The sequence below is a fragment of the Fundulus heteroclitus genome, chromosome 9, assembly GCF_011125445.2.
Source record: "Fundulus heteroclitus isolate FHET01 chromosome 9, MU-UCD_Fhet_4.1, whole genome shotgun sequence".
Taxonomy (NCBI): domain Eukaryota; kingdom Metazoa; phylum Chordata; class Actinopteri; order Cyprinodontiformes; family Fundulidae; genus Fundulus; species Fundulus heteroclitus.
In genome coordinates, this window is record NC_046369.1 from 39161836 (window position 1) to 39188836 (window position 27001).

The 27001-nt window shown below is 41.6% G+C and overlaps 1 protein-coding gene across 5 annotated transcripts in view; it reads right to left on the reverse strand.

Annotated features, from left to right (window-relative positions):
- nlgn1 (neuroligin 1) overlaps positions 1 to 27001 on the reverse strand; it is a 440050-nt gene that overhangs the window by 375941 nt on the left and 37108 nt on the right. For 3 of the 5 annotated variants that reach the window (XM_036141617.1, XM_036141618.1, XM_036141619.1), the window contains 2 exons: positions 8225 to 9184; positions 7309 to 7368 (listed from right to left, as the gene is read on the reverse strand). In XM_036141617.1, coding sequence (XP_035997510.1) covers positions 7309 to 7368; positions 8225 to 8759 — 595 coding nt within the window. In that variant the 5' untranslated portion in view covers positions 8760 to 9184. The remainder of the gene's footprint in view (positions 1 to 7308; positions 7369 to 8224; positions 9185 to 27001) is intronic. The other 2 variants (XM_036141621.1, XM_036141620.1) reach the window with 1 other exon arrangement.

A 27001-nucleotide genomic window follows, 5' to 3' on the forward strand; every position in this document is an offset into this window, starting at 1 on the left:
TGGGTGAAAAGTCAAAATGGACAGCCAGAGGCAACACGTGGGAAAAGGCCAACTGGTGCGAAGGCTGATCAAGATGGATGTCTCTGTGGAGGTCTGTAATGGTTTGAAGATTTAACCATTTTATTGGCTCAATAAAGAGAAATAGTGATTTTTAGAGCCTCCACATGTGAAACGATGTAGCAAAAAATTCCTCTGTGCATCTGTTTCTGACAGATGCTGGTTAGATTTACCTGTTGCTGAACAGTAAAAGAAGAACATAACTTGGTGTGTTTAACATGACAAATTATATAGCCGACAATATAGATGTATTAAACAAAGAAGGTTGCAACAAGGTTGTATAGTTACATAGGAGCTTCAGTATATACTACAGCATTATTAGACAATTTTGCTTTATTTTAACCTTCCCAGCCAAAGATAATCAGATCCTCTGTTTTCTGGAGAATATTGATATTGGGGCAAAACATAATGACCTTTACTATTTAATTCAAAATTGTATCCAATTATTTTAACACTAAGAAACACTAATTCGGATTATATAGTGAAATGTATTTCAGATAACAGATATAAAAGAAGCTTAAAAGTTTCATCCAGAGTGTTTTATCTTTTCCAATCATTTTATACAGGGATACAGTGTTCCCAGTGGCAGACTTACTTCTTATTTAAAAGAGCAAATAAATGAAATGAAATGACAGAAAACTAAGACTCTCACTCTCTTCACACTTAGCAAGTCCAAAAAAGGATTGTCATTATTGAATAAACTAAAAAAAACGTAAAGGGGCAAGATGTCATCCTACACCTTTTCTACAATGTACATTTCTTGAGTATGAAGGTTCTTTTGTTCCAAAACAATTTGTGCATGGTAAGCATGAATTTGTAGGACGAGTGAAATTCTAAGTTTTGTATTTGTAGAATAATTTTAAAAAAATCAAAAGTACAATTTTTTTTTACACCTGTTCAAATTATTTTTTTTCCCTCAACCCAAATACAAATCAATAAATACAACTGCACAAATCTGCTGCTGTGAGTCACAAATTCAACGTTACAAGTTACGCCTTCATTTTCACTTTTGACACAAATGTGTCACCGGTCACATTTGGTTTTCATCTCAACCTCCATCCTGCCCAGACATTAACAATAAACAATAAAACACACAATAACGTAACAAAGCTCACGTCTTTACAAGAACCCACGCATGTTCTCCCTGTGCATGCATGGGTTCTCTCCGGGTACTCCGGCTTCCACCCACAGTCCAAAAAAACATGACTGTTAGGTTAAATGGCCTCTCTAAATTCTCCTTAGGTGTGAGTGTGTGCAAGAATGGTTGTTTGTCCTGCTTGTCTCTGTGTTGCCCTGCGATGGACTGGCGACCTGTCCAAGGTGTACCCCACCTCTCGCCCATTGACAGCTGGAGATAGGCACCAGCACCCCTTGTGACCCCACAAGGGATAGGTGTGTTAGAAAATGGATGAATGAATATATTTCCACTAATTTTTGAAACTTAAACTGATTTCCAGATTTTGGACACTCATTGCAATGGTAGTAAGGTAGTAAAAGTTAAGAGAGACCCAGGGGTTTTCTCCTAGACCTTCCATCTAGGACCCTGCCTCACAGTATTTGCCTTTTGAAAAACCCCTCCTGATTGCTTGAAAGTGTATACTGCTTCACAGGACTAAAATTATTTTTCCCAATATCACCATCCAGTACAGGAAGATGTTTTGTACCCCAATGAAAGATTATAGACTGTTTTAAAGGGTAGGGATGAGATATTTTTTTAAATTTGGACACACTTCTTAGAATACATAAATATAGACCTGAAAATTGTAGCTGCTAACGGGCGGACAAATTTCTGTGTGGAATAAGGCTTCTCTCTTGTAGCTCTTGAACTGAAGGTCACAGAATATTTTGGTTCCTGTTGACTGGCTATAGGTTCAACCTTTGATTACTTATGGCGGACTGGGAACATACCAATGCCATACATGTGTATGTATGATTATGCTCTATGTATTTTTTTCTTCTTTCATGTATTTTGTTTGGTAACTCTGCTTACATGTGGGATGTAGGGATACAGGTTGGGATGGGAACTTGCTTCTACTTATGTGTATTGCACTGTTCATATCAAAAAATAATAAAATGTTGGGAAAAAGTTGGTAACCAAGATAGTAGGATTTCAGAGATGCATTAACTATTTCTTTAAATTGTGTTTCCTATAAACACCTATGAAACCTGTGCATGTCTTACAGGACTAAACTTTGTTTCAAGTTGTGTGCTTCAGGTTGACAAACTGAGACATGTCATGTTGTGTTTAAAATTACCAGTCCAAGGATCACCAGAGAAATAGAGAGCTACTTCATTGGTACCGTGTCACACGAAAGACTACCTGTACTGACCTTTGAACTACAAGAGTCCAAGCTCACAATAGCTTTACATAATATAAATATGTTTTTAATGTTTTTGTCATTTTTAAATCTACGTAAATGCAGGAATAATTAAAAAAGGAAGAGCCATTTTCAATGCAGCTCACTGGAGAGTTGTGCTATCTTTGAACAGGCTTGTGGGCACCAAACATGGTTCTCGGGGGCTAGCTGGTGCCCACAGACACCATGTTGGTGACTCCTAGACTAGTCAATGTTTTAATATTAGTTCTTGTACAGTTAGCTCATGGAGTGGAAAGTTGTGCCCTGAGCTTCTTTCTGCTCTTTTTCATTAAAGACAAACAAAAAGTAGCACAGCACATACACGGCTGTGAAGATAGAATATAATCTAATATAGAATTAGGGCTGGGCAAGTTAACGCGTTAATTTCGCGTTAACTCATTAGACTATTAACGGCGATATTTTCTTTAACGCGCGTTAACGCATGTTGGTCACATGCTTTTATTTTGTGAAGGTCTGTTGCTGCGGTGTAGGGGTTTGAATCAGAACAGTAGGTGGCGATAATGCGCCAATAACCTCGCTGTCAGCCCAGCCTCAGATTCAAAGAGGAAGAAAGGTGCTGGCCGGAAAAAAACACAGCTGACATGCGGAAGGCGGTGTTTCCCGCAGGTACCGCGAGCGAGCTTAGGCGGGGCGAGGCGAGGCGGTGAGTTGGCGGCCGGAACAAGTTTTGTGCGGAGCGGAGCGGGGGGGGGGTCTGCATCGACGCCGTCGGTGAAGTCGCTTCTCGTTTCAAAGTATCCATGTATTTTTGCCTGTTTTCCCCCTGCCATTCACTATATGCGCGCGAGAAAGCAACAACAAAAAACCGCGTGTCAACGTCAAATAAACGCAAGCATATCGAGTTAGCAAGCATTTCAGTTTAAAGTTCTTCCAGCATGGAATATGACAGAAACAAGTTAGTTGGAACCACTGCCAAGTTAAACTTTGGTATTGAACATAAAATGGTAATGCTGCTCCCTGCTGTTACCTCAGAAATTGCCTGTTTTTGGTAGATTTTTTCCCCATAAAGAGAATTCCCTGTCAGTGGCAATAAGCTTTAATTTATTATTATTGCTATTTTTTGTTTTAAATGTTTAAGTTGAGCTTTACACTAAATATGTGTTACTGATAAGTGCTACAAATGTTACAACACTTTTGTTCATATGGCAGCAGAACATTAAAATAAAAGTGCTCTTTACACTACTTTTGAATTCATTCTTGGAGTTTGTAAATACAATGCGATTAATCGCGATTAATCGCGATTAATCAGTGCGATTAATCGCGATTAAATATTTTAATCGTTGCCCAGCCCTATATAGAATATGATAATATATTCTTGTCATGCAGAATAAACGTATTAGATATAATAGGCCCTGGCTGATTTTATCCCACATTTCCTTATTTGACCTAAACTCTACTATAAAATTCCTCAAAACAAGCATCATCTACGTTCTGCCACTGATAGGAAGTTGTTTTTTACAGTCATTCATCATCGGTGGTGCATGGATAAAGAAGAGGCTCTGAACTAGTTAAATTAGTTCAGATGGATGAATTTATAGAAACTAATTGCCTACAAGCAATAAAACAACATCATAATTCAACAAAGACAATTAAAACATTTTGTCAAAAAGAGAACATTACATTTTTCTTGTCACACAATACCCTGAATAAAATCCAAAGGCCAAAGTAATATGCTTTTCGTTTATTTTTTGTAAAATGCTACTTTTTCCTTTCGGAAACTGGCCTGAAACCACCCTTTGATATGGTGGAAGACAGTTTCCATCATACTGGATGTGAAGTGCTATGAGATGCATTGTTGTCACTGTGAAGTGACAACAAAGCAGCAGTCTGAGAACAAACCGCTAGTATCTGGAAACCAACAGCTCTTAATCTGACACAACTCTTCCCTAATACTGTCAGTTATTACATCTGTTATTGTTTACTTTCTCTTATTTGATTCCAAATCAATTTGTGTTTCTATTACCATTATTGTACCTTACAACACACACAGAACCATGACGGTTTAGGTTGGTAGAGAACAACCTAAAAGACACCAAGCAGGACAGATAGAAAAAAATTCTAAATTGGAAAATTCCATTCAAACAAACACAAGATGAACCATTTGACCAAGTGATTTATCACTTTAGTTAAACTGTGAAGAACCTGTAACTTGAGTTGAACATCCATGGAAGAACAAAGGAGTTCATCCAGACAAATGTTACAACAGTGTGGAATGCCAGCTGAACTGTTGCAGAGAGGATATGTCGGCACCGAGTTACCAGGGCTGGAGAGCCCATTGTTGGGATGAAACTCTCACATCTGCACTTAACCTATGCTACCAGGCTATAGCAGAGGGCAAACGGTATATTTAGGATTGTAATGCACACCCATCACATCCTGTGTCTAAACTGCCGCCATCTGCTGTCATCCTAGAGTGGTGGGCTTCATCCTCCCACCCAAACGTTCACCAAAATACACACTTGCCTGTAGCCAGAATGTCAGTAGATACATGGCACTGAGAAGAACAGAACTGATCACAATGCACTTTGCTCATTTTGTGCTTTATGTCTCTCTTTGCTTTATGTACAAACATAATTATTTTTGTTTAATATATCCGTATCTGGCATAATTAACTTAAATTGGCCTAAATGTTATTACTTTGTAACCATTTAAATGTCAGTTTTAGTTGCAAATGTTATTTTCTCTTTAATCAAAAGACTTTGTTTTCCCCCTTCTGTATTGGTGGTTGTACTACACAAGCTGGGTAGTGTTAGAAGTTAGCAGCAAGATTGACTATGATCAACTGTTATTTCAAATGCAAAGTTTTCAAAAAGCTTATTTTTTCCATCCAATTTATGCAAATTGACAGATTTACAGTACAAGAAAAGTAGATTTGGTGGGACAAAATACATATATAAACAGTATTTTGAACATGAGGAAATGCAAAAATGAACACACAGATCAAAGTGCAATGATTTTGTATTTCCAAAATGTGTTTTGATTGACTGTATGTGCACCAAAAATCCAAAGAGAAACAGATTCTTCTGTTTGAAAGGCATGTGAACAAAAAATAATATTCATCTCAAAAATACACAAACTGGCCAACTGTTATGCAATTTGCATAAAGACAACCAAAGTAATGCAAAATTAAAATTCAAGACATACAAAGAATGTCAAGGCCCACTGGAGGGTAAAACTGTGCAAAAATGCTTCATCTCTTCTCTTCTGTCGCAGCTGTCTGTTGTCAGTTCTGTGTTTGAATTCATATTGTGACTTTCTCTCACACTTAACTTTGTATCCTGTCCTTTTGTGAGCAGGTTCACTTCTGAGTCTCCTGGTTCTGATCTATTGTCCCTTCCTCACCTCTCCGAGCATCTTTGCTCTAAACCCACAGAGTTGTTTAATATTGCTATGATTACGACTCCAAAACAGGAGCTGCTCAAAGAAGATAGGGCCGAGCCGAGCAGAATAACTGCAACAGCTTAGTCTGATGACACATCTACTACAGTGTCAGACCACCGGAGGTAAACTGAAATTTCAAACAATTATTTTCCTTTCTGTGCTGTCAGTGGGTGGTGAATTTAAGCCAAGGAAACAAACCCAAGCAATAACAGAAAAAAGCCATTACTGTAAACACAGCCTCAGACCTGCCATTTTACTGTCCTTTTCAAACCAAATCTCTTTTTATCATAAAGTAAAAAGATACAGGACATTGAAAGGGTCTTGGTTTCTAAATAGTGAATTTCATGCTGTGTGACTAATATCCAGTGTAAGCTTCTGTAATCTCCCAATTAACATCAATCTCTCTCTCTCTCTCTCTCTCTCTCTCTCTCTCTCTCTCTCTCTCTCTCTCTCTCTCTCTCTCTCTCTCTCTCTCTCTCTCTCTCTCTCTCTCTCTCTCTCTCTCTCTCTCTCTCTCTGTGGTGTGTGTGTTTGTGTGTGTGTGTGTGTGTGTGGGCACCATGTTAGAGTGGATAAATGATGTTAGGGATTGAGAAGAACCATGAGATTGCTTTGTATTTGTGTAGTGAAAAGCTAAAGGATATACAATAAGTGGCAATATGAGTCACTGCCAAGACAATGACATTAACACCCAGACCCAATCAAGGACACTGTCAGCATCTCTTTCCTCTCACACGCGCGCGCTCCCAACATGTCCTCGCATCTAGAGAGAGGGATTGCCTGAGAGACTGAGGGAGAGAGAGACAGAGAGGCAGTAGAGGGCATTATCTTGATGAAACAGTGCTTGATACAGTGGCCCAAGCCAACGTGAACACAGCTCTGCTTTCTTTTAATGGAGATTACACACTCAAGGTCCACCCTGAGCTCATCTTATTTAACACTGCGTACAGCTACATCATTTGGGCTCAATGTATGTGTGTTTGTGTGTGTATTTGTGTGTTATTGTTTGAGATTGCACTTCATGTAATATGCTGTTATCCCATCACACATCAACCACTATTACCACACAGATTCTGACCTCAGATATGGCAGCCAATCAAATCTCCCCTGCTTTACCAAGCCTTGTGTTGCAAAACACCTTGCAGTCATTCCATCATCAAAAGGTCAGTAAATTCCATGCATGACTCAAGGCTTTAGGGTCTTATTAAACATGACCAATTGGGGGAGAAAAATAAAAATAATTTATTTAACAATAATTTCTGATTAGTTCAAGTTATTCAGTCAGAATACTGTTTCTGACATCTTGAATTTTCAAGTTACGCAAAGATCCATTCTGTCGATACCCTGAATCATGCCCTGAATAATTTCTAGACCTCAGGCTTATAACTCCACCCTAAACAGTGTGCCATACCGCACAATTCTTCCTTGTAGTCCGATAGTTTTCCTTCTTCCTTCTGTGGCATAGTTAAGGTTGCAGTCAGATTATACATACCTCCTTGTTTACATATTTTCTTGCCGGGTTTCCTGGCACATTCCTTGGATATTCTTTTGACTGTAAAATGAATAGAAAACTAAAGAATAACATGGAGCCCCTGGACGCGCAGAGCACACATGAGCCAGCATGCACACACACACACACACACACACACACACACACACACACACACACACACACACACACACACACACACACACACATACACACACACACACACTGATATACTGACACACACCCTGCACACAGAGCTGATTGACTGAAAGAGACTTAGAGAGGAAGGAGAGGAGAAACAAAGGAATGGAGGGAGAAAATGAATCCCACCAGCTCAATCAGAGCAGTATTCAGTCTATCAGTCAGCCAGCCAGTCATTCAGTCAGCAAAATCAATCGGTGATGATCATGACAACTACTGTCTTGTTTAATGAACTGTGGCCTTTGTGGCAGAGCACAATACGTTATGATGAGGTACAGACATGAGGAAGGATGGGTGGGGGTTCTATGGTGCAGGGTGACTAAGGCAATAAGGAGAAAGAGGATCAAGAAATGGGAGCGGAAACTATTAGAAGAGGAATCAGGGGAGCATGTGGAGGAGCACAAAGGTCAGACAGGATGGACGGTGAGGGTAACAGACCGGGAATGCTGTGAGTAGATGTTAAAGTTTTGTAAACAAATGTGCACACTACTTTCTCTTTTACAAATCACTTCCACATTCTCAGGTTGAATAAACACTGTCATGCACATTAAACATGCACAAGGTCATGCATTTTATTTGTTGCCAGACGGAGACGGAGATGCACTCTCACATGGAACAGCAAACGCTGTCTGAGAGATGGTTGTGGCTTTACTTTTCTCAGTTCATCCTCCCACCATAACCACAACCGGCCTGACCCCGGGCCTGCAGGCTTACTCACCATCTTCAGTGGGTACGTAGATGTTGAGATAAAGGCAGTCCTCACTCTGGTCCTGAACGTAGGTGGACACCACATCGATGCTGTTGGTAAACCAAACTGGCAGCATAACATCCGGCAGGCGGCCTTCCACAATGCTCTGAGGACACACCGGGGCAAAGTGTGTGGCATTGCGGATTTCTGGCCATGACGCTGGCGGCTCTGGAGGCTGGAAGCGGCGCTCGCCAGTGGGCGGGGAGGCATATGGGACACCAAGAAATTGTACAACGGGTCCAAGGATCTCATTGTTGAGCTCCTTCTTGATGCCGCGCAGCCTGCCGTAGGCGGTTGTGACCACTGGGTCATTTTCATCAAGTTTCTCAGCCAACACAGAAACCGGACACAGCAGAAGCAACAATCCAAGCCATGTTAGTGAGAACACCCAACAGCCCATGCCCAATGAAATTCTGAGTTGTTGATATCTCATCCTCCTTCCCCTGCTCCTTGCAGTCATAAAGAGAGTACTCCAAGTTTCTGAATGGTGCATCCATGGAGACATGATTGCCAGTTCTCGGCTTATTTTTTATCCTTACTAAATAAATGTTCAGTTTGCTCTATCTCTCACTTATGCCATGCGGATGCAAACACAAACAAAAGCCAGGGCAACTCTTGAGCAGATGATGGTTGCAAATGCTAACAATTTTAAAAACCAGTGAGCTCCAACCATCCACATGAGAGGTAGCAGCTATTAATTTTCTCCCTGCACATCTGAGAAATATTCCTCAATAGATGGAAAACACTCCACAAAAAGGTCCTGTCAGTGTCCTTCGAAAAAAAGATGGACACTCTCATTTTCAAACATCAGTTTCAAACATCAGTTCTCAAGGGGTGGAGCCGCCATTCACTGAAGTGTCCATCATTCTGAGTTGTAGAAGCAGTAGTGCAGTGGTTTAAGGTTTGATTATGTAGAGTGAAGTCTGTCCTCTGCAAAGAAAAAGAAGAAAAAAACACCATTCAGCACAAACATGAAGAAAAATAATCACATTGTCACTTCAGTTATTATTTATACTTTTAACTGGACATTAAATAATGATCCATTAACATTAAAGTTTATCTCATACACAAATGCACAGGCATCCATCAAGTAAATATGAGTCTTTTATTTACAGCACATCACCACATGATTAAACCTCACAGTGGAAATAGTCTATCTGTATTCAGAGTTGGTACAACAATTAAATTTTATATGAATCAAATACAGCATTAAACCACTGACAGCTTTAATGACTGTTCTGCTTGGGAACAACTTGGTCCTTGTAAACCTTGTGGATGTTACTTCAAAATGCACAGCCTTGACAGCCAAGACCCACAGAAAGCAGCACTGCACACCTCACTGTGTCGCAAATCCTGCTTGGAGACGGATTGAGACTCATAAAAGAGATCTGATCCAGCTTCAGTAGGATGTCCAGAGAGAATTATCCCAGGAGATCAGGACTCCAACAGACACCAACATCCAGACAGCAGACATGACAGAGAACCTAAACTGTTCTGGTAACACAACTACAGTCTGCAGTCATAGCCAAAAGATTTAGTAAAGACACAAACTGGCTTTGCAAAACTGTGTTGCTTCCATTTTTGTGGTACAGATGTGCAAAATGCATATAATTAAACTACAATGAGGTGTATGATATAAAAAACTTTGACAAACAAAAAACTCAATTGTTTTGCTATAAACAAAAATCTTCAGCTAACTTCACTTCTTTCTATACACGTGTTTATTATAGGTGAAGCTGTGAAGGAATGCAACTCAACCCATGGCCATCTCTTGATTAAGAAACTCAGAGTTATTTTTTGTGTTTCCACTGTGTAGTCCAAAAAAGGGAGGGTCATTGAGTCTGAGCAAGTAACTCCCCTCCCTGCAGCAGTGTTATTTGAGCTCTCGCTCTGAGGTTCTGAGGCTGAAAAGGGAAATTCAAAGCCAGGATTTTTAACAATAAAACTGTAATTGATGGTTTGGCCCGAGTAATAATTTAAGCGAAAAGTGGGGAGAGAGACAAGGAGAGACAGCCATAAGCTTGTGTTATACTAGAAAACTGGACTGTAATCACTGCAAAGTCAGAGGAAGTTTGTAAGAGTAAAATAAACCTGAGACGCATCCCATAAGAGCATCAAGCACAAACACTACAAATAGGGATTGGAGTTGTTTTTATTTGTCCCTCAGGATCGTAATAGTTTGAAACCATAGAATGTTACTTTGAAAGAGGGATTTATTCCCATTTACTACCCAGAGGGAGGTTAATTTGTAATATTGAAGAAAAAAAACATCAGTCAGTCAAACACAATCAGCTGGATCAGTTAACTGAGTGGTTCCAAGATCAACCCTGGTAGAGTCCTTTTTGGGTTGAATGTAAACCTTAGTAAATTTGTTTTCCCGCTTGTGATTTCAGTTGAAATGCAAGAGATAATACTGGTCAGTATAATCAGCATCTCCTTGTAAGGAATGGCAAACTTATAAGCAAAGCCTGTCTCCAGCTATGATTTACATTGATGTGAGCTCATATGTTATGCAACTTGGCTCAGGTAAGTATTGTCACATCTGCATTTACAGCAAGATCCAGTGTAGCATTAACAGTTGTTGTCTTAATACCAAAAAGAGCCCAACAGATTTGCTTTCACAAGTGGAGCATTACTGTTTTCGCTACAGTGCTCCACTTGATTGAATATGCAAAAAAAATTATTAAGTTCAATGGTTACAGAAACGATAAGGTAAAAGCAAAAGAAAGGAAGACAAAAAAGATAAGGCAAAATGTTAAATGAGAGAAAAGGTGATCGCTAGGCTGAAAATCCACAATTTGGGTCACGTGGTACGATGACGTAGTTCGTAGAAGTAACCCAGGCTACGCTACAGAGAGTTCAATGGAGTACACAACGACAAGTTCAGATGGCGATTCACAAAGTGATGATTTTAACACGAAAGACAGCACAAGTGTCTGTTACGACTCAGGTAAGTCTGAGAAAAACATTTTAGAAGAATAAACTAAATGGGTTGCTGGTGTATAATTGGAATCGGGTCTATCAAGGCTCAGGGTTCTGCAGGGTAGCAGCGCCATGCGGAGAGGTAGTGTGGATAACACGTCGCTTCACAGCAGGCTACTGTGATAACGGCAGAGTTTCTCCGCTCCCATGCGCGATGAGTGAGGAGGAGAGAAGGATACATCCAGAGATCTCGGTGGGCTCTGATTGAGCACACAGAGCTTCTCTTGGCTCAGGCTGGAGAGGGGGAAACACTACACTCAGGACTCGCGAGGCAGGTGTGTATTTATGATTTTCCATTGCTGAAATAAGAGGATGGAAACTGGCTGATAGTAGGGCACAAAAATTAAGACTTCCTGAAAAGACGAGAGTGTAGACTTTCTGGTAAATCCCGTTGTAATGTAAAATATGACAGATTACTGGATTAAGGAAATTTATAGTATACTACATGCTATCACACGTAACAATTTTTGAGAATTTGGAAACAGTTGCTCTTTATTTTCCAAAGATATGGGGGGAGGAAAGGAGAGAATGGATATTTCAGCTGCCTGAAAGACCGCGTTTATTTATTTTTATTTTACAATTTTGTAAACATCTGCCAATTAAACAGAATGTTACAACCTTGACATGATTATATGAGTTGTTTTACCGAGAAACCGATCAGAAGCGCTGTGAAACCCCGCCTCTCTGGCTGTAATGCGCGCTCCCGACACAGAGGGGAACAGATTTTCACAGGGGAACTGAATGTCGGTACTTTTCAGGTTTGGAAATGTGTGTAAGGAGACATTATCCTTGTTGGTAATTGACCAACCATAAGCCACACACTTTTTAACCATGTTTAATCCATCCATTTGTGTTTAAGCAAGCGAGTTTGCAACTAGGAAGTAACTTGTTGCAATGTCAACAGATCAACACTTGTCATCAAATTACGTCATTGGTCACGTGACACCCGGCGCAACATTTTTTATGAGCCTTACACTAAAAAGTCTTAAAAATCCTCTTTGTCATCAAATTTTATTTTTTTTCCCCTCAGGGCATAATAATATGTGAACTTTCTAATATATGGCAACTTTTATGATCTCAGAATCTAGAAGTACTTTAATCCTTTGTTGTGAATACGAGGTATGCGCTGCGCTGACGAGGCATTGAGACGTGCCCCTCCGAAGGTGCTCTCCATCGGTGACCTTGTCCTGTGGGATGCTCCCCTCGGGAAAACAAACGGTGGCTCTCATCCAGATTTCCTGGAAGAGGTCAAAGTCATGGCCCACGGCTCCAGAACCCACTTTGCACACTCCATGCGCACAGCAGCTGTAGAGTACAGAGAAATCATCAGTCGTGTCCCAATGCAGCCACCTCAACTCACCAAAGCCATTATGTCTGCTGCCAGCCAGGACTTCATGGACTGGTGGAAGTGGGACAGCATAGGGGCCGTGTGCGAGCCTAGGTGCGGCGGCTGCAGATGTGGAAATTGCCAGCCTGGAGGGAAGGAGATGTCAATCACTGAAGACCAGGAACTGGAGCAAATAAAGAGTGGAGGGACGTACACCATTGGAGATCGCCACAGTGAGAAACCACATCGGCATGCCAAATACCCCTGGTTGGAAGATCCAGTAACATTGCCGAATAACAGAAGGGCTGTTGAAGCAACATTCCTGATGACAGAGAAGCAGTTAGCAAAGGAGCCAACATGGAAGGTGGCCTACAAAGCACAAGTCCATGAGATGGTTGAGCGGAGAGCTGCCATCAAACTGTCCAAAGAAGACTTGGCAAGCTGGACTGGACCTGTGTCATACATCAGCCACTTGATCGCTCCAGATCCTTGCTCTGTGACTACTCCAGTCCGTCTTGTCTGGAACAGTAGCCCGAAATTCAAGGGCCACTGCCTGAATGACCTCCTCCTCAAAGGTCCAGACGTCCTCAATGACATTTGCGCTGTCCTCATCCGATTTCGGGAAGGTGTCTTCACTTGGGGACATCAAAAAAATTTACAACTCTGTATGGCTTGAGGACCAAGAAGTACACCTCCATCACTTTCTTTAGAGAAACTCTGAGGAGGGGGACATCCAGGAATATGCCATCACCAGGGTCAATATTGGCGATAAGCCAGCTGGCTGTATCGCACAAGTTGCCATGCGGGAGACAGCCAGTCTGCCCATGTTCCGCCATCTTGCAGAAGAGCGTTGAGTGCTGGAGCATATGCATATATCGACGACATCTTGACCTCGCATAATGACCTGCACCAGCTCAAGCAAATAACGGCCAATGTTGAGCACATCCTGGAAGCTGGTGGATTCTACCTCAAACCATGGGTCTACTCAGGCCAAAGTGGGAGGCCAGAATCAGGTGACCCCCCAGGAGAAAGACTCTCAGTGATGGTCCTTCCAAACCAACTCTCAGAGGAGAACAACAAAGCCCTGGGTCTTGGGTATGATCCAGAGAGCGACAAGCTTCGCTTGATGGTGGCTGTGAACTTTGCCAAAAAGAAGAAGAAAATGAGGCTTGGGGTAAACCTGTCAAAAGAGGAAGTCAAGGGCCAGGCACCAAATCCACTTACCCGGTGAGAGCACCTCAGTCAAGTCTCTGGGCTGTACGATCCCCTCGGCCTTGTAACACCGGTCAAGCAGAAGGAAGCCATCCTGGTGAGAAGAGCATTCCAGGAAGCAAAGGTCAAATACAGTCTATTAGAAGATACAGGAGATGCACCTTTGTCCGAGGGCTTCTGGGATGATGCCATCTGCCTCCTTGAAGACTATGCTGAGCTCAGCCAGTTGACATTCACCAGAGCCTTGACGCTACCTGACCCTTGTGCCAAGCCCTGCGGTATCACCTTCTCCGATGGCAGTGAGCACTCTTACGGTGCTGTACTTTACCTACAGTGGGAAATGCCACACAACGTGACAACGCTGCTCGTCTGAAGAAGCCCTTTCAGAAGCACGGCAACATCTGTGTGGAAAAGTGATACCATCTGGTTGACAGCCAAACAGTCCTTGGTGCCGTCCAACGTGAGAGCTACGGCTACCAAACGTTTTTGCCAATAGAATTGGAGAAATCCAAGGTAGTTCGAAGACTGGTGGTGAATCCCCGGGCCTCTCAATGTGGCAGATATTTTCTCAAGAGGGACAAGTCCAAAGGAGTTGGATGAAGGCACAGAATGGCAGCTGGGTCCCAAGTTTCTAAGTCTCCCAGAGAGTGAGTGGCCAATGAAGTCCGCAAAAGACGTTGCTGTGGAAGCCAGGGAGAACCTCATGCACATCCAGGAGAAAGCATTTGTCGCTGCTCTGACCCGAGCTGGAGCAAAGAAAGAACCTAAGCTGGAACCAATCTCATGATCTGCCAATCTGCACAGGCCTCCTGCCGGGGCTGCAGTCACAAACCTGGTGAAAGTCCAACGATTCAGCAGCCTAACCAGACTGGTAAAGTCTCTCGCACTGGTCTGGAGGGCAGCAAAGAAATTTTTCCATGGCCAAGTCCAGGGAAAACCAAAGTGGGAGGTCCCATTGGCTGGTACAGTCACTGTGGTCGAGAGAGAGGATGCCTCTGCCTTGCAGCACAAGAAGGAGCTGCCTTCCACAGCTGTTATGCTATAATAATGCCATGATGAATAATTGATCTCAGATTGAATTCTGAACAGTGGAAGTGTTTGACAAAGGAATACCACTCCTGCCGCAAAGGACACACAGTACGAGAGGGCGGCCTCTGTAGGGGAGCTGAGGGTGCAGTAAAAAGGTTTATTGGGAAATGTCTGTAACTCGTTGGACCAGACGCCCGGAGGAAGAATCGCATTAACAAACTCGGTCGTAAGGGTTTAAATGATTTTACTGGGCAAATCAGAAACCAGAATGTTATTTTCTCAAAATAATGTTCTGGTTAACTTGTGCTTTGCATTGTGAATGGGTTGAAACACATGTCAAATGTTGTTCTGAATTAGTTAAGCTAATTTGACCACGATTCACATTCTTTAAGGTGAACTTTGGTTCTTTAACTTAAACAAAATATTATTTCATCAAATACTGTTTGTTTAACTTGGGCTTTGCATTGTGAAAGGATTGAAACACATGCCAAATGTTTTTAACTCCACTCCATGTTTTTTGCTTTTATCAGATCTGCAGTGAACAAGGATTCCCAAAATTATTCTGATTATGACCAACCACTTTTGTGTTGTCTTTTGTTTGTTTTTGCATGTAAATAGTTCCTTAGCTTAGGGTGACCAAACGTCCGTATTTCCCGGGACATGTCCGTATTTCACGTCCTGTCCCGGGCGTCCCGGGTTTTTTTTAGAAAGTGAGGAAATGTCCTGTTTTTTAAATTACCTTCATTGGACCATTGAATTGACAGGCACTAGGGCACTGCACACAGCGCTGCGTGTGACGTAATCCCTGAGCCGCGTCAGTGCGGGCAGCCCTGTTCTTAATCAGAAGATAGATAGCGTGGATAACAATATCTATCGATCGATAGACGTGGGGCGTGATAGGAAAAAATAGGGTCGATAAAAAGTTCGATAGACAGTTTTACTTCCTTGCTACAGTCGGCACGCCGTCACTAAGCGCCGCCCTCTCAAACCACAACACAGAGCATGTGAATATGTAGCAGCAAGGAGCGGCGGAGGAAACGGTCCCAAAATGGGGTTTTACTAGTTCACCAGTCTGACAGAAATAAACAACAGTGATTTGTAAAACTTGCAAGGAACCGGTAAAAGCAGAGTCTGGTAACGCAACCCACCAGTATTCATCACGTAAGCCGCTCACACCCGCAGCAGCGCGAGTTGCGCGGCCCCGCGAGCTGCGCCTCGTCGTCGTCGCGTTCTGTAACTTCTTCCAAAACAAAGCAGGTACAGCAGCTAAACTGGGCTCCCTTCTTTGTGATAAAATGACAAAGCGCCCAAGCGGCATAAGGACATAACGCATGCAGTAACGTGCTTCATAGTGATGGATATGTCTGCTGTTCTCTGCAGCTGAAAAACCTGGCTTCAAACAATAACCTGCCACTCTTGATCCGCTATATAAAGTTAAGTTATTTTTGTTAAAAAAAAATCTGTTATGGTTAAAAAAGTTGGTTGAATAAAGATTTAATTGGAATTCTGTGTTTGTGTTCTTTAAATCAAATCATTTAGCAATATCATAAAATGTCCAGGCAAAGCTGCACATAAAATATGGTTTTAAATATTTTCAATAATTATCGATATCGATCAATATGCCTTTTCTTTTTTGATCGATAAGATTTTTTTCTATATCGCCCAGCCCTATGCCACATACATCTATATGCATGGGAACAGGGATTCCCAACAACCCCCCCCCCCCACCCGCTGACATGTGCCCTGCTTTTCCCAAATGAAAATATGGTCACCCTACCTTAGCTTAGCTTCTTTTTATCTTCATTTTACTTAGTAGGTTAGTTATGTCTCACTAGCCTAGTAGAGAGGATTTGTTATTCAAAATATTGTGTTAATTCATATAAACAGCATTACATAGTGATGTTCTCTGGATGTTCATTTTATTTCTGTTATTAAGTTGTCACTCATTTATTCTATGTGTGTGCAGGTTTTGCCGTTAAAAGATTGCCAGTGCTCGAATTCATCCCTTTCAACCATTGTCTTGATATCAGCTTAAGAGCTGATCATCACCAGACAATACTTAACAGACAGAGGTTTATTCAATGAACATTAAATAACTTTTAAACAGTGTGTAATTGCACAACACCAGCACTACAACAGATCGGCTCGTCGCGTATAGGGACGAGGCCAGTGGGCTGTTGCGGTGGCACAGCACTTCACTTTAGTCCACTTCAAGGAAGACGGCCAGGCTGTTCCACTGATCCCCTTCAATGCTTGGCTGGGGACTCTACTGGCACACCATCAGCTGCACCTCCAGTCATCAGTCTGTCAAGCTCCTGAAGTTCGCGGATGACACCACTCTCATCGGACTTATCTCTGATGGTGACGAGTCCGCCTACAGGTGGGAGGCTGACCATCTGGTGACCTGGTGCAGGGAGAACAACCTGGAGCTCAACGCTGTAAAAACAGTGGAGATGGTTCTGGACTTCAGGAAGAACTCAGCCCCAGCTACCCCCATCACCCTCTGTGATTCCACGATTGACACTGTAGAGTCTTTCCGCTTCCGGGGAACTATCGTCTCCCAGGACCTAAAGTGGGAGCTGAACATCAACTCCCTCACCAAGAAAGCCCAGCAGAGTATGTACTTCCTGCGGCAGCTGAAGAAATTCAACCTGCCAAGGACAATGATGGTGCAGTTCTACTCCTCCACATTGAGTCCATCCTCACCTCCTCCATCACCACCTGGTACGCTGGTGCCACCGCTAAGGATAAGGGCAGACTGCAGCGTGTCATCCGGTCTGCAGAGAAGGTGATTGGCTGCAATCCTCCATCTCTCCAGGACCTTTATGCCTCCAGGACTCTGAGGCGTGCAGGGAAGATTGTAGCTGATCCCTCACACCCCAGTCATAGACTATTTCAGACACTTCCCTCTGGCAGGAGGCTGCGGTCCATCAAGACCAAAACCTCACGCCAGAAGAACAGTTTTTTCCCATCTGCTACCAGCCTTATGAAAAAGGCCAAGAGCCGCCCGTGACACTGGACACTGTCGCTCTCCCTCGTTCAGGACTTACTAAACTGTGCATGTAACGCAGAACCTTGTGAGTGTATATGGCTTCTGTATATATCAATTTTATTTTATTAAATTTTTTGTCTGCTCCATCAACACCAAGTCAAATTCCTTGTAAGTGCAAACCTACTTGGCAATAAAGTTGATTCTGATTCTGATTCAAAGTAACCATGAAGGCCATGAAGGAGTTGCTGGGACTTTACTCAAAATGCGGCAGAAGGCAGGAGGCTGGCTCAACAAGTTATCAACCAGTGCTTCCACTGCAAAAAGGCCAGAGCTCAAGTCTGCCAACAAGTGATGGGTGACCTGCCGGTGGAAAGATCAAGACCTGCTGTCCGTTGACCTGTTCGGACCATACCTGGTAAGAGATTATGTCAAAAGAAGAATCTCCATGAAGGTCTGAGGGGTCGTCTTCTGCTGCATGGCAAGCCTGGCCCTGCACATCGACCTTGTCAACATCATGTCCACAGAGAGCTTCCTCATGGCCTACCAAAGGTTTACTGCCATTAGAGGCCACCCCACCAAGGTCTGGTCAAACCCAGAAACTAACTTTGTGGGTGCAAAGTCCCTGCTGGAGGATCTCTACAGCTTCCTGAGTAGCCAAGACACATCAAGCCTGGAAGAATATGCTGAGAAGAACAGGACATGCTGGACCTGGAAAGTGCCCTCTGCCGATTCACTGCATCGCAGTGGAGCTGCAGAAGCTGCTGTAACGGTCGCCAAGAAAGCTCTTCAAAATCTGAGTAACTCGACAAACCTCACTTTCAGCGAGTTCCTCAGCCCTCCAGATGGCAGCCATTCTGGCCAATGAGTGGCCCATTGACGCAAGAGCGCAAAGTCGGGAGGACTGCATTCAGTACGTGACACCAAACTCACTCCTCCTAGGCCGAGCATCCCACGGCGGTAATGTCATGTCCTTTGACTTCCAGAACTACCCCTACAAGCAGCTCCGAGAGATCCAAACCCAGGTCAACGAGTTCTGGAAAGCATGGTGCCAACTCGCGGGCCCAAACCTGTTTGTCAGGTCCAAGTGGCACACCACAGAGAGAAATGTGTCCATCGGCAATATTGTTTGGCTCTGTGATCAAAATGCCTTGCAAGGGCAGTTTAGACTTGGCCGAGTCATCACTATAGCTCCTGACCCAAAGGACATCGTCAGAGATGCTGAAGTGCTTGTCACCCCAGGCAGCTGTGTCTCAGTCCATCCTCAGCAACCAGTGGCCCACTCCCCATCTTCTGGTGACCGGAAAGAGAGACCAAATGGTGTGATATTGCGCAGAGATGTTAGGCGGCTTGTAGTTCTGCTGCCTGTAGAAGAGCAGTGACCCTAGCGTTTAAGTTGTTCGCCTTTTCAATTTGCAACCTTTCTGTCCACGTGCAGAAAACTTGAGTGGGAGGTACAGCTTAACGGGTAAGCGCGCAGCTTACCCGTGTGAGATCAATCACGATAAGTTGAGATGAACATCCTGGTTTGAGCAGAAGGACTGCAACACAAAATACAAAGCTTGCCGTTCTACTCGGGCAGTTCAAAGAGCTGTGTAAAGTTAGTATGAAGAAAGCAAAGAACTGAACAGACAGCCAGTAAGCTAGCGTTTAATCCTTTGTTGTGAATGCGAGGTATGCGCTGCGCTGATGAGGCATTATCGAAACTGTTTGTTTGTAGCATGGGTAAAATGCTTTAATGTTTTTTATGCATTTTTATGATAAATTATTAAAAAGTAGCTTGTCCTAATTTAAAGGTAAAACCATAGTCTATTTTCATACATGTGTTTAATGATTTAATTAATTTCTCAGAACTGACTCTTACAAACAATGCGCAATATTGTAAATGTTTGTTGTGTCTTTTAAGGATTTTCACCTACTAATAATTAATGATTAACTGTAAATAACACAAGAAGAAAAATAAAAGAAAAAATGGAACAACAGCCTGGTCATTGAGTGGAATCCAGTTTAAAGTTCAGCTTGGTACAACCCTTCAAGTGTGGGAATATCACAGCAAAGAAGTAAAGTACTGGACACTAAATGTGTATAAATAATGACCCAGCTTTCTCAATCAAAATGAATATCAATCCATACTGGCTAACCAGGAAAAGAAAGACATTTCAGGGGAAAGTCTGTGCAGAGAGGTTTTCTCCCAGGGAGTAATTCAACGTAGAATCGGCACTGGATGGATGGATCTGGTACGTGGGCGACTGTGGCTTGATGGGTTGAGTAGTCGTCTGGCAATCAGAAGGTTCCAGCTTCCCCTTGCCACATGTCGATGTGCCCCTGGCCAAGGCCTTTAACCCTAAATTGCCTACCGAGCTGTGTCTCGGTGTATGGGGAGTGTTGGCCTAGAGGTTCGATCCCCAGCGCCTGCACTCTGGGTCCCTGAGCAAGACCCTTAACCCCAGATTGTTCCTGGGCGCCACACATGGCAGTCCACTGCTCCCCAAGGGTGATGGGTTAAAAGCAGAGAACAAATTTCGTTGTAATGTATGTTTCAATCTATGTTTCAATGACAATAAAGATGATATTACATCCTTGGTTTTGATTACTGTCCGTTAGAAGTAACACTACTTCCTGGCAATATTTAGCACATTTAGGCATTACACAGTGGTTTGAGGATAACAAGCAAGTATGAATATAAACAACTAAATGCTTAGTTTATAACTGTATTTTGACCATGAAAATAATAAATTTAACTTAAATATTCTCAACTTTATCTTTTAGTTGATCATGAACCACTTTTTGTTACTAAATAAAAAGTAACTAAGAAATACATCACTGTCAGCTATGTTAAGATGTGGTCAGATTTCCCAGTATCACAGAACAAAGCACAGCTCTTAAAAGTTTGATAAAGAAAGCTCTCTTTAAATCTCCTCTTCTCCAGTGACCTGCAGGCTTTACTTTATCCAACATACTCTCTCAGCATTTACTTTTATTCTCCTTGATTCCCAGTCCCTTGATGTGCCAGTGAACATCTTTATAAATGCACCTAATGTTAAAAGTAAAGTGGGCTGACTGAAATTTGTAAAGAAGCCAGCAAGTTTTTCTCTAAAGGTTAGAGGAAAGGGTTCAATAGCAATATGATGTCTGCCACCTGCTAATACCCTCGTACACAGCAGCACTGAACTCCATAAACCACTACAACTCTTTTAATTTCCTGTGCTTTGTCTCTTGTCTCAGGGCTTCTCATCAATCATTTTCCTGACCTGTACACACAAACACACACACACACACACACATACACACACACACACACACACACACACACACTATGACTGCATTATCAAGCTAACAGCAAAGTTCTACACATCTGCATCCTAGTGTCTTGAAAATATTTTTTTATTTGATCAGAGCATATGTAAGATTACTGGTTTAGTTCATAATGTAGTAGCAATGCTATTATAAAAAGGGTAAGAAATATGTGTTTTATATAAGGGGTGTGTGTAATTCCTCTTATAATGCATTTTTATGGTGACTGTGTTGATACTTTGGGACAAACTGCTTTGTTAGCTACCTTTATAAGTCAGCAGTTTTGTTATTTGTTCTGGGACATGAGAATTGCTAACTGAAGCCCTTTTACTTAAAGGAAATCTAATGTATGCTAAATGGTCCCTTTGGCACCTGCCAAAAACAGAAATATGAAATCCATCAATTTTTGTACAGAGATGGCAAATAACAGTGGAGATCATCATAACCTATTTGTTCCCTCTCTCTTATTTGACAGAAAGGCTTCTGATCAAAAAATATTTTATAAACTTTTTCAGTTAATTTGTCAACAGGGCCATTGATGTGTTTCCATCATCATAAAAGCCCATGGCTCACTCCAAAAGCAGAGAATTAATATGGCTGTAAATTGGCTAGGGTCTTGAGTTGACTCTTCTGATGTGTGGATATGAACAAGCTATAGTTTTATTTTATCTAACTAAAACCTTGATATCTTATGAAGAGATATTAACTGATACTTGTTCTAAAACAAGTCTCATTGTTCAGTTTTAGTGTCATGAAACTTTGAGTTTTCTAATAATTTATTCACTGATTGATGACTAAAGTTCAATGATGAGGCATTTTCAGCTCCAACCTTTTTCCTTAACTGTCTACATTTCTTATGATGTACATATTCTGTTTATTGTAAAATTTAAAGTACCACACCGTCCATCCATGTTCTATACTCACTATCTCTACAATAAAAACCTATAAATGAACAATACTGGTAAAAAAGTATGTTTCACCTTACTTATATAATTTTATTGCATTTAGAGTGGATATTTATCGTACCTTTATTTCAGATAATTGTGTTTTGTTTTGTTTTTGCTTGCACTATTTGTTTATGTTAATAATGCCATTTAATAAAGATGTTCTCCCTGTTACTCTCCCTGCCGCTTTGACAATTCAATTTCCTTATGGAAAAACAAATTAAATATCAATAGGACTTCCCAGTTAATTAAGGGTAAATAACATAAAAATAACTTAATTAATAGTAATACTAACACATTTTATTTGAGGGCACGTTTCTAAAACCAAAGGTTACCTAACAGATGACATAAATCCATAAACAAATGATAAAATAAAACAGCGGGGCAAAAATTACAACTGACAACAATTGGAGTCTATGTTAAAAGAGTTAAAAGTAAGCCAGTTTAAACAAATTAAGATTTGAGTTTTGGATGAATCGAAGAAGAATCCATGTTTCCAATGTACAAGACCAAAAATAAGAGAGTTGTGGAAGTAGTGAAGCAAATGACTAAAATGGGATTAAGATGGACGCAGCATACAGGAGGAAGTTGATTGATGGTACGTAGTGGTATCACTGGTGTGAGAACAACATGCTTTTGAGGATGACACCCAGATTCCTCACCAGAGGGGAGGGAAGGAACTGTCAATGTCAATGGAAAGATTGTGGGATTTGGTCAGCCTAAATGCTGTTCATACCGCAAGAACACCTGTTTTATTACATCACCAAGTAACAAAAAGGGGGGGAGATAGGGGTTGAAATTGAGTTGGGGGAGTTATAAATCTGGGTTTCATCCACAGCATTGAAACTTATTAAATGTGTGTCTGACCGACCCTGTACTTATAAATAATGACTAGAATGGGTCCTTAGCACTGAGTCCTGCTGCACACCAGAGATGGGAAATAAACTTGAAGAATGGAATTCGAGTTAGATGTACTATGTTAACATGACGGTACTTATTAGAATGTGACTGGACTGTAGCACATTTTTCATCATCACGAAATTTATTTTTCTCCTCACCCTTTTCCATGACCCCGAGACAGCACACTGAACTAAGTTTCATACGTTCTGTTTACTTCATTGTATGTGTAACGGAGTTAAAATACATTACTATATTATTTCACTTCCTGTTCAATACCTGCGTTTTATTGTGCTATGTGAATTTTTAGCGTTTTGGTATCTTATTTAGAAAAAACTGAAATGCTCTGTGCACTCGCAAACATTATGTTGGGCTGCTTCACCTTCCCCCTTCACAGTGGTGTTTTACACTGAGGAGGGTAAGTTCATCCATGCGATACTGTATATATTTTCATTAATTTAACATGCGTATTTTGATTTCACATAAATGTATGCTGTGCAGAAAATATTTTAAGTTGTGATGGTACTGTTTTTGTGTACTTTGGTGGTATGATAAAAGTTTTGAAAATCTTTTTAATCAGCCTTGATTTTATTTCAGTTAGCTAACTGTAAGCTATTAGGGCAGCCATTTTACCATGACATCTTTATTTTTATAGGGAGCCAGAGTGTGAACTCCATCCTGAGTCCTGTTATCTGTAAATGGGTTGTTGAAGACTTTGCATCCGTTACATGTGCTTTGTGATTTTATGCACATTATTTTATGCATTACAGTTTAAAATGTTTGTTACAATGCCCAATGACTTTAGACAAAGATTGTAGTGTTGTACTCAGGTCCAGACCTGGACATCTGGGGACCATAAGCAGAATGTTTTAGGGGCCCTACTTTGCCATAAGGATACACTCAAAACCAAATGCTGTATGCAATGGGGCATTCCTCAAATAATGCCAAATTACTACATTTAGAACAGGCAGTGCACCTGCATCTTGTGGTCAGACAAGTTGTGTAGAGTGGTAAAGCAGACAGCGCTGTCCCGAATATTGCATCAGCAAATATAATGGTTAAAACGAAACCCTGCTGCTTCGGTGTCTGCCAGGGTGACTCTCGATATGGCCATTGTGACCATATGAAAGGAGTTTTTTTAATTCCCTGTCCTAAACCCCGAAAGAATGTCGAGAAATTCCATTGTTGGATAAGAGCGTGTAAGCGGGAGGGCTCTTCAGTTGAGCTGTAACTTAATTTAGTGTTTATTTGATCACAAGGGATCTGTTTTATATGATCCATTCATGCGGGTCTATCTAGCAAAAAAATAAATACACCAACAAGCAGACAGCTGTGACGGACTCAGGAAGGGGGATTTTTGGTTTCAGCAGACACACACGCCGCAATCTAATAACACGAAGCAAATAATATTTTGGTGAGACACCTGCAAATGACCACAGAGCCTTTTACTTTCTGAGAACGGGTTACTGAGGGATCAATTGAGTTTAAACAGACGTGATTATCCATTAGCCAAACATCCTCGATCTGTTCAAGCAACCCCGTGCCGATGTGTTAAGTCTTCAGTTTTAACCCACTAACTGAATGGTAATGTAACAACCCTCTTCTTTTTTTCCGCTAACAAAAATAAAACATCTCTATTTTCATGTGAGACACAGATTCTGGCGAGGATAACTCCTTTGGCACAACAGGTGTCACAGATACACAAACTGGAGAAACAGCACGGTGAATCCACGGAGCTGATTAACGTTGAGTTGAGTGGAATGTTTTCGTTTATATTTTTGTTCGGGAGAACACAGCAAATGGCTTGACTAGGCCTAGCTGATATAATGCTGGACCGTGTCAGCTACCACATAGCCCAACCATACTTCTAGCAAAAGAAAACCTTACCTTTCCACTAATGCAGCTTTCTTTTTGCCAATTTTCAGGCCTCTACATTTTAACCAACGTCTCAGTTGTTCAACGCTGTGCTTATCGATTGAAGCATGTTGAATTGAAACTCCTGGACATCCTCGACTTTCAAAATTAAAATTGGTGTTGCAAATGCTGCCATCTCTCAGTTTGTAATTTTATTGTCCAACCATCTGGGGAACTGAAGTTGATTTCCGGGGGTGGAGCTAATCGGACTTATTTGAGAAATTAAATACCTTAGGCATAACATTTGATCTCTATGACCATGGTGTATAATAGTTGACTGCTAACTGAGCACACTTACAAACAATGCTTTATTAATGTGTGGATAGGTAAAATGAGGGCACAGATTGTGTTTTAAAATGCTTTGAGTAGCCTGCCTAGAAAGGAGCTATATAAGTACAGTCTATTTACCATTTATTGGTCTATAAAGTACTTAGTGTTTAAACTTGTTAAACTTTGAATTTGAGTTTTATATAAAATGTGTAGTGGTCATCTGACAGCATTAAAATGAATACAATAAAAAATATGGTTTGTTTTTATATTTATTATCTAAATGACAACAGGTAATAAGCCGTGTAAGGCATAAAAAAATGCTAAAATGAATCTTCAATGAAACTTCAAACTAAACTATTCTAACCAGTAACAAATGGGACACACATTCAAATCTCAACAAGGTCAACAAGGTAAAAACTGCATCAATAAATTTGCTAAAAATTAAACAAAAAAACAAAATAATTTCTCTCATGTTAATAAAACAATGTTTACAAAATGAGATTAACCTAATAACACTTTCAGACAAAACTGGTTCATTCTAAAGACAGAACATCCAAACTACAGCTGAGCGGTGTTGTGTATGCGGTCCAATACAGCGAGGACTGCGAGGACTCCTACATTGGAGAAACTAAACAACAGCTACACAAACGCATGGCACAGCACCAGAGGGCCGGCAGCTCATGGTAAGGTTCAGCAGTCCACTAGTACCTCAAAAGCGACAACAATGATGTCCAGACTTTGAACAGAGAGAACAGATGGTTTCAAAAAGGGGTGAAAGAAGCCATCTGGGTCTAAAGAGAAAAGCCATCACTAAACAGAGGGGGATGATTGCTCTTCCAACTGCCCAATGTTTACAGCTCGGTCCTCCAACACATTTCAAACAGATTACATCAGTCTCGTCATCATTCAGGTGACCAAGCACTCCACTCACACAAAGCAATAGCCTCTAACGACCCAGGACAATGACGGGTGGGTCGTTGATTTGCATCTGAATGCCCCTAGGAGGATGGCCCTCCTTGTCTTGAAAAACAGTAGCGCTCCAACTGCAGGTTGCTCTAGTGTGAGCCACCAGAACTAACAAAGACCCCTGGTTCGGAGTCAAAACATTTTCAGAAAAGCTGAGTGAAAGTCAGGTTGCCTCTTCAGCCTGTTTGCTGCTCTTTTAAAAGGAAAAACACACCCAGAATGGATAGAGACGTAGCATTGCTTGGAAAAGGAAAACAACAATGTACCCTTGTGTTCTAGACCAGAGGCATTCCTGTCAACAAAAGCTGCAAATTAATGAAGAAGTACGTGTCTTCTGGCAGTGCGTTGCAAGAGCTCAACACATGCTCTTTTTATATGTATGTATCAGTGTTGTAGTACTCGAGTCCGAGACTCGAACTCGAGTCCGAGTCATTAGCTAAATTTAGAGACTCGTGACTTGACTTGGACTGACTCGGAAATTGAGAAAAAGACTCGACTTTTTTTATATCATTAGGCTATAATTTTAATATGTCATTAGAATATTATTTGGTGTATGATTTTAATATCTAAATGTCGTACCGCGCACGTGACGTCACCATCTCATGAGCAACGCCCCTTGCCGCTAAGGTTGGGCAAACAGTGTGAGAACGCACGTAGCAACCAGCCATTACACATGCAACAATATGACCGACTTTACAGCTGTTAAACTTTCACAAAAGGATGTCCCAGGCGCCCAGTTTACTGGTAGAACTGTGGAACAACATACCAGCGTTCAGCTCAAACGATGGCTTGAGTGTCGAGGGCTCGGAAAGACTGGAAAACGGGCCGAGTTGATAGGAAGGTAAGTCGTTGTTTTTCTCCTGCTCGGCGTTCATGGCGTCATCGGCCGTTTTTTTTTTTTTTTGTAGTCACCGTCCAGGAAT